Genomic DNA, 18,613 nt, shown 5'->3' with positions numbered 1-18,613 from the left:
AACTAAAACCACGATAAGTTTAATTCATATAGCTATTTTATTTTATCTTAAATTTAACGAAAAAGTTTTAAGCATATGAATCGTATATATAATATATATAACTAATTATTATGACAAGTGTATGTATGTTCTACATACTTATATATATTATATTTTAAATATATACTAAATAAATATAAAATAATTGTAAAATTTAAATTAATATTTTAGTATCACATAAAAAAAACAAATATTAAAGGAAATTTCAAAATATAAGCCTTTTAGTCTACTTTTAAAGATTGTGTATATTTTAATGTTGTCATTATTAAATGATCTTTATAACATGAGTTTGGCTATTATTTTAAAAATACATCTCACAAAATCTGATTATTTGTTCACCAAGTTGCATTAAAAGATCTCAAAGCAATCAACTGGGTGCATTGATCTTAAAATTGTACTTATGAAAAGATAAAAGGCGTAACACAATGCTTCGAACCAACAATATTCAAGGATGTCTGCGATGATCTAATATAATAACTTATAGATAGTTTTTTCTTATAATATTATTTTTTTTTCATTACTTTTCATTGTCAGGTGTACGCCACGAAAAATCCTCAGGGTTATTGGCTTGATTGGAGTTAACACATAATTATAAACGCACCAAGAAAACTATATGACCTAAGTAATTCTATGTGTAATTTTGCATTGTTTAAATCTTAATAATGCATAAGGTTTGTTTGATGAGAAAGTTAGAAGTTATCTTTTAGTTAAAAATGTAAATACTAAATAATTATTACAACGAAATTTCTTAGAAAAATAGTTCTAAATAATAATTGTATTAAGTACATGAAAATAAATTAAATAATTTTAGTAAAGATAAATCATGTTGATAAAATGTATTTTTAAACATTGGTTTTAACTATCGAAGGCACAACTTCATAATTAAGTTATGAAAATAAATACTTGCTGATTGTTATTATATAACGCATAAACTATAACTAATGATTCATGATTTAAATTTCTTATTTAAGAATTATACTTTCGGTCAAATTGTTAGAACTCTAACAGTTTTTTCAACAAGCTATTACTAAACATTTGTCTGTGTATTAGACGATTGCTTTAACTATTGTGTCATGTATTTATTGTATTGTTAGCAGTAATTTTCGAAACCCTATATTTGGGCAACACGGAATTCAAATAGTTATAATATGAAATTAAGATTATGCAATGTAATCCAAGGGTTTTGTATATAATGATATTATCTGCACACTGTTTTGCAATCGCTCACCAAACATATACAAATGAATGTAGAGATACACATTCAATGAGAGAAAGGGGTAATTCGTTAACGATTGCTTTCAGTCAGCACCCGCATTCCCACTTAGTTTTTTTTAGATCCAAATAATATAGTTAGTGTCGTACTCGTATGTTTGATTATTTAGTAATACTATTGAAGGTCTCGCATTAGCTTTCACTAGTTTCACTGCCTAAATATAGATAGATGTATTTTACATAATTCGTCGACTATTGAATCTCCTATTTAAGTTTTGAACCTACAATAGCATCACATGAAAATATTATAAAATATAATGTTTTTTTAATCAATTTTTAAAATTATAATATTAGATACTTCAAAAACGAGTAAATAAACATCATTAAATAGCCAATATAGTTTTTGAAAAAACTCTTTAATTTTAATCAAGATATTATAAATAGGTATAGATATATGTGTATATACACGTGTAATTTTTTAAAAGGTAAAAAGGAAATCATTTTCTTTTGTTTTTGGAAACAACCATCATTTAAAATGTTGTATATATTTTTAATATTCGAGCCAAATTTATAGGAGTTAGGGAACAAAATTCGAAAAAGTGGACTGATCGACCTCAAGTAGACATAACATAAAATTTAAATTACTTTATTAAAATCACAAAATATAATTCTATTACTAGGTCCATCGATATGATTGACAAAATATTGGTATATTTTCATTGAAATAACGGACGTTTGCAATCCTCTTAATAGATTAGTTAAACGGTATACATGTTTGTTATCGAGCCGTACTAAATTTATCATTCAGTCACCAAACATTACAACATGTTTAGCAGTCTTTTACCTAAAAATTTAATATTCACGATCAATATTTCTCTGTATTTCGTTATCTTACGTTAGGTAAGTCTATTAAGTGATCCGTTAATAGAAAAATAGTAAATATTTCTTGTAATATTTTAAATTATATTTATATTATATAATAATAATATTAGTATACTGACGGTTTGTTGCTATTTTTTAGACTATGTATAAATTAAAGCGCCTAAATATAGTAATATTTGAAAAACGATATAGACTTAAAAGAATTGATAAAAATAAATTTTAAATATTTGTTTCTTGCAATGCTAAATACTGGAATTAAATGCTTATAACAAATAAAAACAGTGAAATTTAAGGATCATTAGAATTGTTGATTATCTTATTCTGTGATTTATATAATATGATAATAAGATAGAATAAGATATATCATAAAATATGAATTATTAATTATGATACTTTTAATATTATAAACAATGTAATATTATTATTTATTTTTATTTAAAAATTTTGTCGCGTTATGTATAAAAAAATAAAATATTAGAATATGGTGGATGGTTGCCCGATGGCGAAGTGACAAATTTCATGAGGCAAGATGGTAGGACAATAATAAAACAATTATTAGTTAAAGTTTAAAAAAACAATTTTATAGTTTTCAAAGTTTTAAAGTTTTATTATAATTTCGTACATACTTTTTAATTTTTATATTTTAGTATTTTAGATGTTTTCTGAAAACTTTAATTTATAAAAATTGAAACTAGTATTCAATTAGTTAAAAGTATTTCAAGTATATACAATTGGGATAGTGGACTCTTATCATCCTAACAATAACTTTCTTTCCTCTCAAAAATCCTATAAAATATATTAGTTAAAGAATCAATTAAAACATAATTTCAGTCACTCAATATAGATTCAAGAATAAACACTCATATTCTATTCAAGTTTACTGGATTAATGGTGTAATTCATTCGTTAGAAGCATGAAGGCCTTAACACAATTGGTTTTCTTTCTGCCACACAATACCTTATAGATAATTAAATAATTTTTAGCAAAATTACATTTTTGAGTAGAACGCTATGAAAATAAATTGATATCATCAATTTAATTAGAGCCTTCGAACTATTATCAGGAATAATAACTTAAATGATATAATGTATTACATTTTTAATAACTTATAGTGTTAAAATTGAAAATTGAAAAAAAAACAAATCAATATTGTTTAGCTAACACATTATCAATCCACACAAAATTAAAAACTATTTAATTGATTTCTTATTTTCATTTAAAAAAATTAACATTGCACTCTTAATTGATCGGAAATATAAACAGCTCTTTGCATACCAATGTAAATACCAATTATTTTTTTATGTGAAGAAAAACAATGAAAATATAAATACTTACTAAAATAATATAATTCTAAATTGACTTATTTACGTTTATTTTTTTTACATACTATATAATATTAAGCTAAGTATGTTAAAAAAATATATAAGGTAATTTATATTATATAATCAATATTTAAAATATATTTTTTAAGATTGTATTTGTTTTAACTATTTAAATTTAAAAAATATTGCAAAGAATTTCAGAATTAAGAAACAACTATAAAAAGGGATTCAATGATGTCAGTAAACTTGTTACATTATAATGGCGGGTAATACAAACAAAATTCAGTTCGACCTCGAAAAAGCTATACAGCAATTATTAAATTGACAAAATATTTTAAAAAACAACTTGGCAAATTGCCTCCTTTACGCTTACGTTGAAGACCAACGTCAATGTTCACTATTAATTGTTCACAGATTGTTATCAATGTAATACCGAAATAAGAAATAAGAAAGAGTATATTTTACAATGTTTTGTATTCTTTATTTTTCACAGTAAATGGAATATCTATTATAAGCGTAATATTTTCAAAAAAAAAAAAATTTAAAAAACCCACATTTATCACTTAGTAAATTAAATTGTATCCAATAATAATATTATTTTATTTATTATTTTATGCTCTTTACACATAATTGATTAAATATTAATGAAATAAGTATTAATAAAATGAATAATTATAAACATAAAATTTCCAAATTAATTTTTTACATAGTAATTGTATATTAAAACGTACAACAATGTATCTAAATATTTATTCATTTCTTCATAATTATTTATGTATTAATTTAAGTTACCATATTATAACGATGAAGACATTTTTTTACACTTTAATAACAATGTTAATGATTTTAAGGTATCTAGGTAGGTATATATGTGAATATTACTTTATCAGAATCATAACTAATTTAAAGCGTCACTTAATGTATTTATACGCTTGTATATCTCAAAATATTTCTTTACCACAGACAAGTTCGCATCTATCACATTCAAGTCATTAATCAAAATATTGTAAACACAACATCCAACTTTTGAAATGCCATTTTATGTAATGACAGGAAAATGATTTACATTATAAATCATAAATATCAAATTATATCGTGTTATATACGTATCAAATTTTGCAAAACAATTTATTAAATAATAAGTATACGAAAAATTAAACCCCAAATAAGTAAATTATTATTTGTGCATCTATTGTAATCGAATAAAGTAAAAATTACATTTTACAAATGAATAAGAAATATATGTTTTTTAATCAATTTATCTTACACTAAACCTATACAAACTACAATACAAATAAAATTATTTCTTATATTTAGTACCAAGATAAGGGTAACCTATCTTAGCAAAATATATATAATATTATGTTCCAAGGTATCCAGTGTCATAAAATATTATGCTTCAATATATATAAAAATTACTTTTAAAGGGGTTGGCAGCGGGCAGGATTCACTCTTATATTTTTTTAATCATGACTATTAAACGCTTTTTAAACAAAATTGAACCTTACGTATACATTTGCTAGCATTCTTCAAAATTTTCAACTTTTTACCATATTATATAAACTATTTTATTGTGCTATCAACTAATATACATTACGCTGCATGTTACTTGCGTCCCAAAAAAAGGTAAATTTTACAAGTAGTAATTTTGAAAGGTCGCGTTTTAGGGATGCAAGTCGGTTGTATAGTTATTATCTTTATAAAATAAATATCAATGTGTTTTTTGATTAACATAATGAATAATGATATCGATATCGTATTATATCGATATTTTCGGAAAGCAATTAAATTATAAAATACCGGGATGCAAATAGGCTATGGCCTTTTTTAAATCTTTTTTTGCGGGACGCAACTAATATACTGATAATAATTTCGGACGCAACTTGTCGACATTTTAAATGTAAACTTCACGAAAAAAATTGTGCATAATATTTAGATATTATCCATATTTTCAATTTTGATAAAAACAACTAATTAAATTCGTATTAAATCGTCAACAATAATTTAATCAATATAAATCAAAATTGAATAATACCTATATATTATAAAGAGGCAAATAGCATAAAAAGGCAAAATATTTTGAAAATTTGAAATAAAAATCATACCTAGAAATTGCTAATATAAATATTTTGTGAATACTTCAAGTCTCTACAGTTATTCGTTCTAGAATTATAAAAAATAAAATTTATATTGTCAAAAACTATAGTTTTGCGTAAATTTTTCTTCTTAATATTATTTTGGAAAACATCAAAAATTGTAAGCTTTTGATCGCTCAAAGTCCATACTAAATCTGATTTGTAAACTGAAACCACCAACTAAGTTAAGGATTAAGCATTTTGCTGCTCCAAAGGGTAAAAACACACACACAAAAAAAAAAAATAATAATTTAAAACCTGCTTATTAATCATCCTGTTCAGAATTATAAAAAAATTATCCGTAATTTAAGATTCCAAATGAAAATGTTTCTAATTTTAATCAAATACCGAATATGTTTTTTAAGAAACTAGTAGGTAGTTTAAAACTAAATTGTTAATGTATTTTTTACGCTTATTACTCAATTTTAATTTTATATTATTCAGGCCGTCAAGGTGTTTTAAAAAATAACTATTACATTTTATTTAAATTATTTTACTGCGAGTAAACATTAGATACACTAGATGATGGCATCATATTTAAAGCTAATAGCTTTCGTATATTTAAATAAATAAAACGTTGATAATATTTTGAAGAGGGTAAAGGTTATGATGGAGTGTTTAACTGTAGCTTTTAGACTAATGTATAGTTAAGAGCAAAGCAGCACACTCAATGTGTATACTGTATATATAGTGCGGAGGAATAGGGAAAGAGAAGACCTTGACCGTGCTTTAAGCCCGGGCTCGGGGCTCTATCGATTTTCAAGTCACCGAGCATGCGCCCCCCGAGGGGGTTGATAGGATCGGAAAATTCACAAATGCCACGGACACACCCTTTGAACTTTTGACATTGGACATTGGAAATATGTTACCTTTCAAATGAAATAAGCGAAATATATGAATTATATACAATTATATCATAGTATATATATAATTCAAGTATTTACTAAATACATTATTTATTGATAAATGATATTCATAAAAGTCTTATTTTATAAGAATATAATTATATTTTACATAATAAAATCAAACATAGATAGGTACACTTATATAAATTTAAATGCGTAGATAAAAATAGTTTTATTTTAAATCAATGTTAAAAAAAAAAAAATGGGGAACTCGCCATGTTGTATTATAGTAAAGTTCGAGTTTCCATCATTCAAAAATGTTACTGTTATAAATTTGTTTAGTTTAATGATAAATCGCAAACAAAAACCGATTTTGAGCAGGTGTGATAAAGCCTCTATTTCCAAGAACATATTCTATTCATTTTTTTGTTAGCACTAGGATAGGTTAAACACATTTTTGTCAATAATATTGAACATATTATATACAACCAGATATATAACCGTTATGAACATTAAATTCAATGTCACTATTATTAGTATGATTAATATTTGTTTAATTAAAACGAAATCTCTAAAATCATTAGAGAAAAAAACCGTTATTTTTATTTTAATAAACAATAATATAAAATGTAATTATATATTAAAAAAAATTGTACTTGTAATAAATGTGTCTAACCAACGTGTATTTTAGATATTCTTAAATTATATTGCTTAATAATAACTACTTAAAAACTTTAATATGAATTTTCAACTTCAAAATAATTTACAAATGTTTGTGATTTAATTTTAAAGGTATACGGTATACCTAACTAATATAGCCCAAGCTTCAGATGGTGGCAATATATTTTTTAAATTATATTATTAATATAATATTATACAATTACACTAAGAGAAAAAAGCTTTTTTTTAATTGTTGATAAAGATTCTAAATATCTACGGTCAACAGTCATTGCTTTTATGATTTTGTCAAAAACTGGTATTGCGCTAATATTCCCGATTCTCCATAATTTTTTTAACTCACCAAAATACAATCTAGATTGAATTATATACCAGAAACTACTTTTAATGTAAAAGATTGAATCTCAAGATAGGTCAGAGACATTAAGAGAATGTAAGAAAAATCGAACAAAAAAATTACTTTAATTTCAATAATAAAATTACAATCTGTTTGGTCAGCATTCCAAGAAAAACAATTTGAATGACTCCTATAGTCCTATACAACAATTAAATTGCTCAATTTAGAATCCAGCAAACAACAGATTATTTTTCTAAATAAATATTGGCAAAAACTTATTTTTAAATGTATGAAAATTGAATACAAGATCCCACATAGGTAAAATATTTTAATAGATTCACACAATTTATTTTTATAATAATTTTGAATTCAAATTTTGACAAAAATTTTTTAAATCACATAATTTGCAAATCCTTTGCAGTTGTTGAATATTTATAAAATGTGCAATTTTTATTTTTAAGATTTAAGAATTTAATAAAAAGTTCATAAATAGTTGATACTGAAATCAAAAAATCTAAAATAACATAAGCTTAATTTTTTTTAAAAAAATTTTATGTTCAAGTATGAACAACATAACATATTTAAACTATAAATAATGATATACCTATATTAATATATTATTATATTTTATACACAATGAATTCAAATGCAATGCTCTCAAAAAAAAATTACTTCAACCTACTGTATTAACAATATTTATCTCATTTATTAATAATTCATGAATAAATATTTTAAATTTGAGTAGCAAGCGAAGTACATTAGTTAAGTAACCAATCAAAATTTAAACATTTTTTTAAATTATTATTTACTTTTTGAATAACAATTACTCAGTATACAATAATTAAGCTAAAAAGTAAAAATTATTATCTGTAGTACATCTACTCGTTTTTAAAATGCAATAATTTATCATTATATCCTTACTTATAATAATAATAAGTAATATACAATTATATTGTACTACCCAAAGAGGCTAGGAGTGCAATAAGGAATCAATGAAGCCAATGCTCAATATGGATAACTATATTTAATAGGGATGGGTCGGTTATGGTTTTCGGTTCTTGTACAAATTTTTAACAGTTCTGATTCTTAATTTGTCTTGGTTCATATCGTTTGATGATACTGTGATAAGTTGATAAAATTACTTATTAGTATACATATTATACAATATATAGTATACTAATTAATTACTATTCTTAACCTTAGGATTTTTTTTAAAAAAGAACCGGTACCTATCGAGAACCGAAGGGGGATATTTTGGAACTAGACAAGAACCGGAATCGATTATTTTTCAAGAACCGGCCCATCCTTAATATTTAATGTTTGGCTATTTTGATAAAATAGCACTATACTATTATGATTTTTATTATATGATAATAATTTATCAATTGAAAATTAAATTTAGAAATATGCAATGTAACTATCTAGTAATTAATATTAATACACATAGGTACAAAAATATATTATATTATTCAATAAAAAAAAAAATCAATTAACTTGTTAAAGATGTTATTGAAAATACTGTTTAATTTTAATTTTTTTTGATAAATTTTATGAATACTTAATAGTTATTAATTAATACATAAAATGATCACTAAAAAAGTGTTAAAACTTTCAAGATACAATAGGTAATACAACTGGAATAAGTACAGACTGTGTTTTTATTTCAAACACATAATTTTTATTTAATAGTTTTGATGATAACACATTTGAAAAATTTTTTTTTATGATAATTTTTCAAAAAATGTCTACGTATCTTCAAATAATAACAGGACAAACTGAAAATGTTATACTATTAAATATTTATAAGAATCATTCTATAAATATGGTCCGAATGGCGAACTTATCCTTTACTTTTTTAAACTTGGCTTACCATAAGAATTACATGTAAAATAAATATACATCTTAAGTTATGATAATGGACAATGCGGAGTAATTATAAAATATTATATATTATGCATAAAGTTAACAGTTACAAGTTTTAAATTTTTGTTATCATTGTATACCTATAAGTTAGTTGTATTACCACCTGAAATTTGATATTTGGACAATTAAAATTAAACAATTTAATTATTGATGGAATAGATGAATTTTTAAAATAATTAAAATTTACAATAAAAACCTATTAGATATATTTTTGCTTATAACAGCTATAATTACCCATAAGTAATTCATATGAAATTCTATACTTGACTTTAGTTTTTTAGGTGAAAACTTATATACCAGAAATCTGTTTTTAATTATTATAAATATTGAATCATTTGATGACAACTTAGCATAGGTAATTTTGTTTATATTTTATACTTATATTTTCTTTTCCAACATATTTTTTTTTTTGTAGAACAGGATTTTAAAATGATTTAATTTAATAAGAAGAAAACATATAATGGTAATATATTAATTGATACAAATTCCAATAACCAGTCCAGGAGAGTTGTTAGCCATAGGATGTTTGGTCACCAACATACTTTGATACTAAATACATTCATTTTTAATGAACAATTTCATGGATTTCTATTATATTACATTTGAACTAGGCTAATAACTTTGCGGCATGAAAAATCCTATCTTAATCAGGGAGTCAGAGACGAAACGTCCATTTACCCTCTAGATGAGCTATAGACCAGGAAGGCAAAACCACTTGTATATAATCAACAAACAGTTATTTCAATGGAAAATAATTTAAGTATAAATTTATAAATATTTAACTGGTAATCGCCAAACATACATTATGACTTATGACTAAATATACCAGCGTTATCATATAATAAATTGTTTTGTTTACCTCGATCAAATTGTTTGCCATTTGGATCTATATCTTTTACATTAAATATATCTTCAAAAACCATTCCTTGAGACATTTTTCCAGTTCGTCAGTTTTGAACCTAACCGGTAAACGAAAAAAAAATTAAAATTGAGTATGATTTTTACTTGTAACCGCAACACGTTAGACGAGTGGCAACTGACAACCGCTTAAATTACATGAAGCTGTTATCAAAATGTCAACATAAATGATAAAAATTGTAAATAAATATTTTACGAATAACCTCAAAAAATATACATTTATTTTAGTGTTATCCGTGTATGATTGAATATAGTATGGTGTTATCGTAGTTTTCGTGGCTGTTGAAGTCCCGGTGCAGGTGGACGGCGCTTTTAAGTTTAGGACGTTTAGGTACTTAATAGTAAATAGAATAATTTTTTCTATATTAAATATGGTTTGGACGCGTTTTAGACTCTAGACAATAGACGTAGACCGTAGTGTATGACTCCAACTAGTTGAACTCGTTGCTTTATTAGTTGGTTGTCCGTAACGAATACTTCAGTATTAATTGTATTTTTTTCAATGTTTGGAACTAAATCATCTCTTTTAGCCGAACTTACAACCCCCTTTTCTAAACTACTCAGCCACTCTAACTAAATTATAATGGCTATGCTTCCACCTCGGAAAACGAAGACCGTCTCAACTGAAAAAAGTTGTAAACATTCAATGACGCCCCTTCAAACCCTTTTACAAATGGGATTCCCCCAAAATCGAACGTAAGATGAACTGTTTGATACTATAAAATATAAAAATCATATATTGTATTTTATATTAATAGAGAAAAAGCACTAGCGGCCACTGGTAATCGAGGAGTTCAATTAGCTGCTGATTGGCTCTTGGCTCATGTCAATGATACTTCTTTAGATTCTAGCACTAGTAGAGAGTATATCATGTATGCCTGTCCAAGTGGATCATTAATGTATGAACTAAGAGAATTTTGGAATAAATCAGCTAATAAATGTGGACGTAATGGAGCTCATAATTTTTTGCCACATATTACTCTAGTATCATTTTTTCAGGTACCTACTTATGAATTATTTTCTATACTCATAAACATAGAAATTTAAAATCAAATTTATAAATAAAGTTAAATTTTATAAATATTGTTTACAGGTACCCGATGAATATGCTAATACATTGGTATCTATACTAAAAAATGTTTTAGATGAGGTCATTAAAGAAATGACTGTCAATGATTTTCATTTAGAAACTTACACTTCATCAAATTTTATGGGTTTTTTTTTATCTGATCAAGGATCAAACTTCTTAAAGAAAATTGCAGTGCTATATGCAGAACGAGTCTCAGATCTTGGTAAATTTAAGCAGCTTATTATATATTTTATAATAATATTTATTATTTATAATTTTAATGGGTGTAAAAGACAGCAAAAAAGCTAAACAACATCAAGAATCAATTATTGACCGTATGATAATAGTTCATGGGTATGCTATAATTAAAGAGGCTGAATGGAATAAGTATTGTTATCATTCTGAAACTTCTTTCTAAACTTCTAGTTGATCTATAATCGAATAATAATAATAGCAGGATCAATGTTTAAATATAAAAATAAACAATATTTTAATAAAATAATATTGAATGCCTGTGTAGCCCTACAATATCATTGTTACCTTATATTACAGTTTAAATTTAAATAGCTTATAATTTAATTTGAAATTATTTTTTCTAGTTGGAGTTCAAGTAGATCCTCATTTAAAATCTTTACATTTAACTTTGGCCTATCAATTTGATGTAAGTCAAAAAGAAACTTTAAAATCATTAATTAAATCCACAATAAATCCATCAACCCCATGCTTATGGGAACTTAAGTTGTATTCTAGGGAACCAATAGCTGCTAACAAACAGGTTAGTGTTTTAAATTATAATTATTTTATTTTGTTTCAAAATATTTTATTATTATGATTAGTTTTGATTTTATAGCATATTATATATAACATACCAAATATTTTAGGTTTATAAAGTTGTGTATGCTCATGTCCCACAAGCTGCTGATGAACTAGAACTAAGAATAGGTGATTATATTTATGTGTCTAAAGAAAGCATAGATAACTCAATTGACGGTTGGGCTGAAGGAATGTCATGGCTAACTGGTAATATTTAAACTTTTAATTGTAAGTTCTAAAGTAAATTCTAAATTTCTAAAAATGTTTTCAGGATGTAATGGTTACTTTCCACTATGCTACACAGAACGTACTGCTGAATCTGATACATGGACTCTACATTGGTAAAATGTATTATTACTTTAAAACTTTGTAATTACTAATTTTTAATTGTATTGCCTTTTCAGTTCATTACCCTTGGATGGTAGTTATCATGAATCAATTGAAGTTAATGATACAAATATGACTGAAGAAAAACTTATTGAAAAATATGGTGTTAGTTTTGTTCCAGCTGATTACACGCCACATTCAGAATCTCCAAAAGGTCCTAAATCACAAAAAATATATATATGTCGTCATGGTGAAAGAGTAGATTTTACTTTTGGAACATGGGTACCTTATAGTTTTGATTCCGATGGAAAATATATCAGAAAAGATTTAAACATGCCCCCAAATATACCTCAACGGCGTGATTTTCCAAATTCTTACCAAACCGATACTCCTCTTACTTGTGTTGGTGAATATCAAGCAAAATTAACTGGATGGGGTATGAAAGCTGCTCACTCTACCAAATTAATTCAACACGTTTTTTGTTCACCTTCATTACGCTGTATTCAAACTTGCCATAATATCTTAGTTGGTTAGTATTATTCATAAATTATAATTAATATAATTAAAATTATATGTATAATGGAATATTTAATTGTTCATATAGGACTTGATATTGATAAACAAGTTCCAATTTGTATTGAACCAGGAATATTTGAATGGCTTGGTTGGTATAATCAGTCTGGACTACCTGATTGGATGAGTATTGAAGAGTTAATAACTGCTGGTTTTAATATTAATTCCAAATATGAAGCTTTGGTATCACTACCATTTCTACTTGAAAATATGACAGAAACAGTTGAACAGTACTATATTAGATGTGATGAAGTAATACAGAATTTAATCAAATCAACTGAACCTAAAGGTAATAATCCTAATAAAAAAACACATTGTTATATAGAATTGTATTAATTTTTTTTTAGTGTACCCTGTCAATCAGCAAGTTACTATTATAGATATGTAAAATTTGAATTCAATAATAAATATTGCATACAAATTATAATTCTGAACTGTAGTATCTGCTCTATTTCTAAGTATATTTTATCATTTATTTATCTTTCCATTAGTACAGCGGTTCCCAACCAAAAATTATTTTTTGTTTATTTATATTCTAAATTGATATTTGGGGTACATGAAATAGTGGGAAGAGAGATTTAGGGGTACGTGAATGAAAAAAGGTTGAGAATCACTGCATTAGTACATACATCGACATAGTAGATTAAATTAATTTTTGCCAAAAACAAATGCCATGTAATTTTATATTATAAATAACTGTTATTAACTTATGAATTAATACCAACATACTATAATGATTAATGACGTATTGATGTGAATAAATTCATAGATGGTATAAATAGCTTAAAATATTTTAAATTCATGTTTAGATATTTTTAAAACATTTTAAGTCCTTATGATTAATATTTTTTTAATTACGACCAAATCACTAATATTGTTAAAGCATTTACTTCATTAAAGAATTTGGTAAAAATTTAAACATTGAAGGTCTATAAAAATAATTGAAATTACATGTTTTTTATATGTTTCAAATGCATTAGAAACCTTGAATTACATTTTCAATCCATTTAACCAAGAATTATTTTTCTATCAACATTTAATATTTATAAAAAGAAGAAAACTTAAAATGTCAAAAAAGAATTAAAATATCTTGAAAATAATATTATGTAAAGGAATTGTTTTTATGAAGAATGCCTTTCTATATTTTTATCTTCAAATTACAAAAAAAATAATTTTATAAAAACTGTTACTTAAATTATCTAAATTGTTCATAATTTTTTTTTTTTAGTTACTCCTGATTTTTTTTTTTTGAGATTTCTTAAGAATTTATTCCTCTTTACTGCTCTAAGTATCAACTAAATCTAATTTTATACCAAAACTGATCAGCGTTGAAGATTAAATATTTACTGCTTCTAAAAATGATGTTGGACAAAAATTGATCATTGTTAAACCAATACCGTTTAGAATTTACCATATTATAGTAGTATTAAGTATAATGTATAACATTAAAAAAAAATTGTTTTTTTTTTAGGTGGTGATATACTACTGGTAGGCCATGCTTGTTCGTTGGACTCTTTATCCAGATCGTTACTTCATAAATCTCCACGTACTAAACAAAATTTTGTAAAAATGGTTAAAGACATCCCTTATTGCGGCCTAGTAACTTTAATGACAGATGGAATCAATGATTGGGCATTTGTGGATCCACCAGTTCCACCATTAACTAACTCTATTAATAAAAGATTTAATTGGAAAGTTTTAACCACAGACATTGATGTCTCTCCAAATTAATAGTATTTTTAATTCAGCACTAATATGACTAAAACAACATTTAATAAAACAAAATAAATTAATTTAAAATTGTAGATTTTAAAATCTGCACTTATTTTAATACAAATATATTTATTTTTAATTGTATAGATAGTTAATAAGGCTGGGTATTAAAAAGTTATTAATTAATTCTTAACTAAGTTACATAACGAATTACTTTTTTTTTATTAAAGGCAACATCTAACTTAATAAATTAAAATTTTTCAATAAAAATCAATTAATCTTAATTCATTTTATCATTTTAGTCAGTATTGAATGTATTATTTCAGGATTTCAATAATGATCAAAATGAAATGTTTAAATATAACTTTCTTATTCAGGGCCTTATTTACGCCTAAGCCCATGAGCCCAAGGCTTAGCGCGACAAATTTTGTAGGAAATGGAAAAAAAATCATATAAATATTTACTGTATTTTTTTTCTTGGGGTAGGGGCAGCATATTTAAAAGCGCCTAGGATGGCACCTTTTCTAAACCCGGCACTGCTTCTGTTATTTATTTTTTGACTTCTCATATATATATATACATATATATTTTTTTTTTTTTGTTTAAATTAGAAGTTCAGTGAAGATTATTTTTTTTTTAATATTTATAATCTATGCCATAGCATGATAATTAAATTTTATAAAATAAGTTACATTTTTTTTTCTATTTATCACATTTTTACGTGTTTAAAAAAATTAACTCAACTTTAAACTTAACTTAACTTTAGGAAATAAAGTATTAAGTTACTTATCCAGCCTTTGTTGTTAATGTTATAGATGTTTGATAAACTTTACTTGGTATCATAAATTTGATAATATTCCTTGATTTTCTATGTAAAATAGGTTAAAAGATAGGCAACAAATTTAGTATATAATTTCTAAGTGATCACTACTCATGTGCTTCAGTATGAAAAGTACATTAAATTATACTTACCACACAAATACAGAATGAAATATTTTAATTTTCAATTTTTATTTTTGTCATCGAAAAATATTTATAAAACAATTAAAATATTTTTTTTTTAACTTATGATTCTCAAGAAAGACTTATCTTTTTGTTATTATTTATTGTCTATGATATTCTTAGTAATCAATTTCACATTATTTTTTGTTAACTCTTCTCAATGGATAGTACTTTAAAATACTTTAAAAATTGAATTTTAAACTGGTTGTATAGTAACTTGCATTTTAACTAGATTAAGGATTTAGTTAAAAAGTATGTATAGGATAATAACACTCGTTATTTTAAAGTCTTAATATTTTTTATCATAATATTTTTTTTTAAGTTTTTCCTTTATTGAATAATAACATACCTACCTTTTTAAAGTCATATTTGGAAGTAGAATATTTTTCTGAGTTTTCGGTACATAAAATTCTAAGTTTAGACAAGCAGTTTATGTGATATCTACTAAGTTTTAGTTTGTGGAGCACAGTGGTAAGGGTATATCTCTCAAAAAAATAGTCAACTACTCCGTCCATCTATACTTTAAATACTTGTAACTTATAATACCTACTCTTCTAAATTTAGATTTTTGTACACTTCATATTTTTATCTGTCTCTACCTGGAACCTATTTACAAATGTAAAATATTGAAAATTATTCAATATAAATGTGTTAAAACATTAACTCATAATATGTTGTCTCTAAACCAAAATAATAATTTGAATAATAATATGTAATTATTTTATAAAAATTTTGTATTACAGTGTATTAAATTAGGGTAATTTGGAATTATAAATTAATTTAATTATTGCAAGAATTTTTGTATGTACTTGACCACTAAAATATGTACTAAATAATATGTTCCTAGGTCAAAGTTATAATATATTCTATTTTTTCCCCTAGACCTTATTTTTATTTTATTATTATTATTATTGTATACATAGTAATTTATGTTTTAGTATTAATATTATATGAATGTTAGCATTTTGTTTTTCAACACATGCACCCAACTTTGATATTATTATTATGTTCAATAGATTATGAATTATCCTCACTAAATTGGAACCAAGAGGAAGCAAATTAGTGTGGAAAATCTAGTAATAATTAAATATGTATTATTAATATTGAAATTAAATGTTTTATTTGTAGAAATATAATAGAGTATTTATTCTCTGTAGATATTACATGTATGAAAAAAAATTAAATTTCATAATGTATTAGTAATAAATAATTAAAAGAATCACTTGAAAATTACTGATATTTAAGAAGTACGAGTGTACATTATCATTAAGTAATTCACTGCAATGAATGTATTACATTTTAATTTAATAGTTAATAAATCATTGTTTATGGAAAATGATTCTGAGCAGCGACCTGGGATTGTCAACCTTTATTTCTCAGCATATTTTTTAACTAATTTGTATTACTTTTAGTACCTAATTTATCTAGTAGGTTAAACTATTTTTTGAGAAAAACAAGCTATTATATATTACATAGTATTATATTATTTTATGTAATAAGTAGAAAGGAAATATTTTCGGAGGGGGTTTTGGTCTAGATAAGTTTAATTCGCAATATTTATTTTAAAATTGTTTTATTTATAATTTCGGTGGGTATTTAAACATCCAAACTCCCCCTTACTTACGCCCATGATGTTATCATCATAACATTCCTGTGTATCGTTAAATGGCGTATGAATAGATTTATAGCGTAAATAGCTTTAAAGTTAAAATAATGAATGTAAATATTTCGAAAATGTCGTTAAGTATAGTACCTAAATTATAATATATTTAGTAAGGGTGGTAAACCTTTTTTTGATCACGATCTAGGTACCTACTAAAAATACCTACTTCACCTTTGAGGATCGATATTATTGTACCTATTATAATTACTAGTATTATTATTAAGAAACATACTTGCATAATACAAAGTGTTTAATATACACTTAAAATAAATTCTAACATGATCGACTTTAAAATTGTCCGCGATCGACTGTTAGGCAGCCCCTGATATATATAGTAACGAGAATCTACTAATTTTAATCGGCGGAATACGATTGAGAGCGCTTTACCTTTTTGGGTATAATATACGATTGCGCGCAGTGCCGGAATTACAAAGAACGTGATTTTAACTATTCAAAGGCACATGATTGCGCGTGAAATTATATGCGACGTTGCCAAACTATTCATTACAAATTTCAATTATTTTTAATATTAAAAAAGTGGGTACCGCTTTGCTCTGTATAGTAGGCGTCGTGTGGTTCACTACTATAGTATTATGTATAGGAGTATTAAATTTGAATCCAATGATAGGTATAATTGTATACGAAAAAACGATTATGAACGGAGATGATTTGTTAGCCTAGGAAGACTAGTAATTTTATAAAATTTTTAATTGACCAACATTCAAGTTCTTTTGTTATTATTGTGAGCTAAACTTATGGAAAATCTTTTATTACATTTTCAACTCTTAGCTATTTATACAAAATTAAAATTTTTATAAATTATAACTTCAAAATAATTTGCAAATATTCATGATTTTGACAAATTTTTGTTAATATTTGAACTAAATTTTAATAAAAAAAATAATGTGCCAATGAATTCTTATAATTTTTGAATCACTATAAAACTAACTTATGAGTAACTTTGTATTAAATTTTCAAGTATTCTGACTTGGATCGACATTAATAAAAAAACAAATTAACAAAAACGAATATTTCAAATACCTATATAAATAGCATTAAAATAAGCGAAATATTTTGAAAAGAAAATTATGTAATGAAAATGCCAATCTAAATAACTGGCGAAACTTTCAAGTATCTACGACTTATATTTTTTGAATAATAA

General features: G+C 24.6%; 2 protein-coding genes across 2 annotated transcripts in view; one reads left to right on the top strand and one right to left on the bottom strand.

Annotated features, from left to right (window-relative positions):
* The window catches only part of LOC114128922 (DNA-directed RNA polymerases I, II, and III subunit RPABC3), a 53,541-nt gene extending 43,111 nt beyond the window's left edge, over positions 1-10,430 (bottom strand). Inside the window, exon 1 of the mRNA XM_027993531.2 lies at positions 10,233-10,430. Within this exon, the coding sequence (XP_027849332.1) occupies positions 10,233-10,308 (76 nt within the window). The 5' untranslated portion in view covers positions 10,309-10,430. The remainder of the gene's footprint in view (positions 1-10,232) is intronic.
* Positions 10,431-10,516: 86 nt separating this feature from the next.
* On the top strand, positions 10,517-16,924 carry LOC114128920 (protein UBASH3A homolog). The gene is made up of 9 exons (XM_027993528.2): positions 10,517-10,987; positions 11,050-11,290; positions 11,385-11,583; positions 11,960-12,135; positions 12,242-12,380; positions 12,445-12,514; positions 12,578-13,029; positions 13,105-13,362; positions 14,545-16,924. The coding sequence occupies exons 1-9, from the start codon at positions 10,875-10,877 to the stop codon at positions 14,802-14,804; spliced, it is 1,908 nt and encodes a 635-aa protein (XP_027849329.2). The 5' UTR covers positions 10,517-10,874; the 3' UTR covers positions 14,805-16,924.
* Positions 16,925-18,613: the final 1,689 nt, after the last annotated feature.

The sequence above is a fragment of the Aphis gossypii genome, chromosome 1 (genome assembly GCF_020184175.1).
Source record: "Aphis gossypii isolate Hap1 chromosome 1, ASM2018417v2, whole genome shotgun sequence".
Classification (NCBI taxonomy): Eukaryota; Metazoa; Arthropoda; class Insecta; order Hemiptera; family Aphididae; genus Aphis; species Aphis gossypii.
Note: the sequence above shows the minus strand (reverse complement) of the source record. Positions and strands in the feature narration are given on the sequence as shown.

Excerpts from the sequence above, each read along its gene's own strand:
- LOC114128920 (XM_027993528.2), top strand. The coding sequence starts at position 10,875 with ATGGCTATGCTTCCACCTCGGAAAACGAAGACCGTCTCAACTGAAAAA. Across the intron at positions 10,988-11,049 it reads GGATTCCCCCAAAATCGAAC|AGAAAAAGCACTAGCGGCCA; the intron begins GTAAGATGAACT and ends TTATATTAATAG. Across the intron at positions 11,584-11,959 it reads AGAACGAGTCTCAGATCTTG|TTGGAGTTCAAGTAGATCCT; the intron begins GTAAATTTAAGC and ends TATTTTTTCTAG.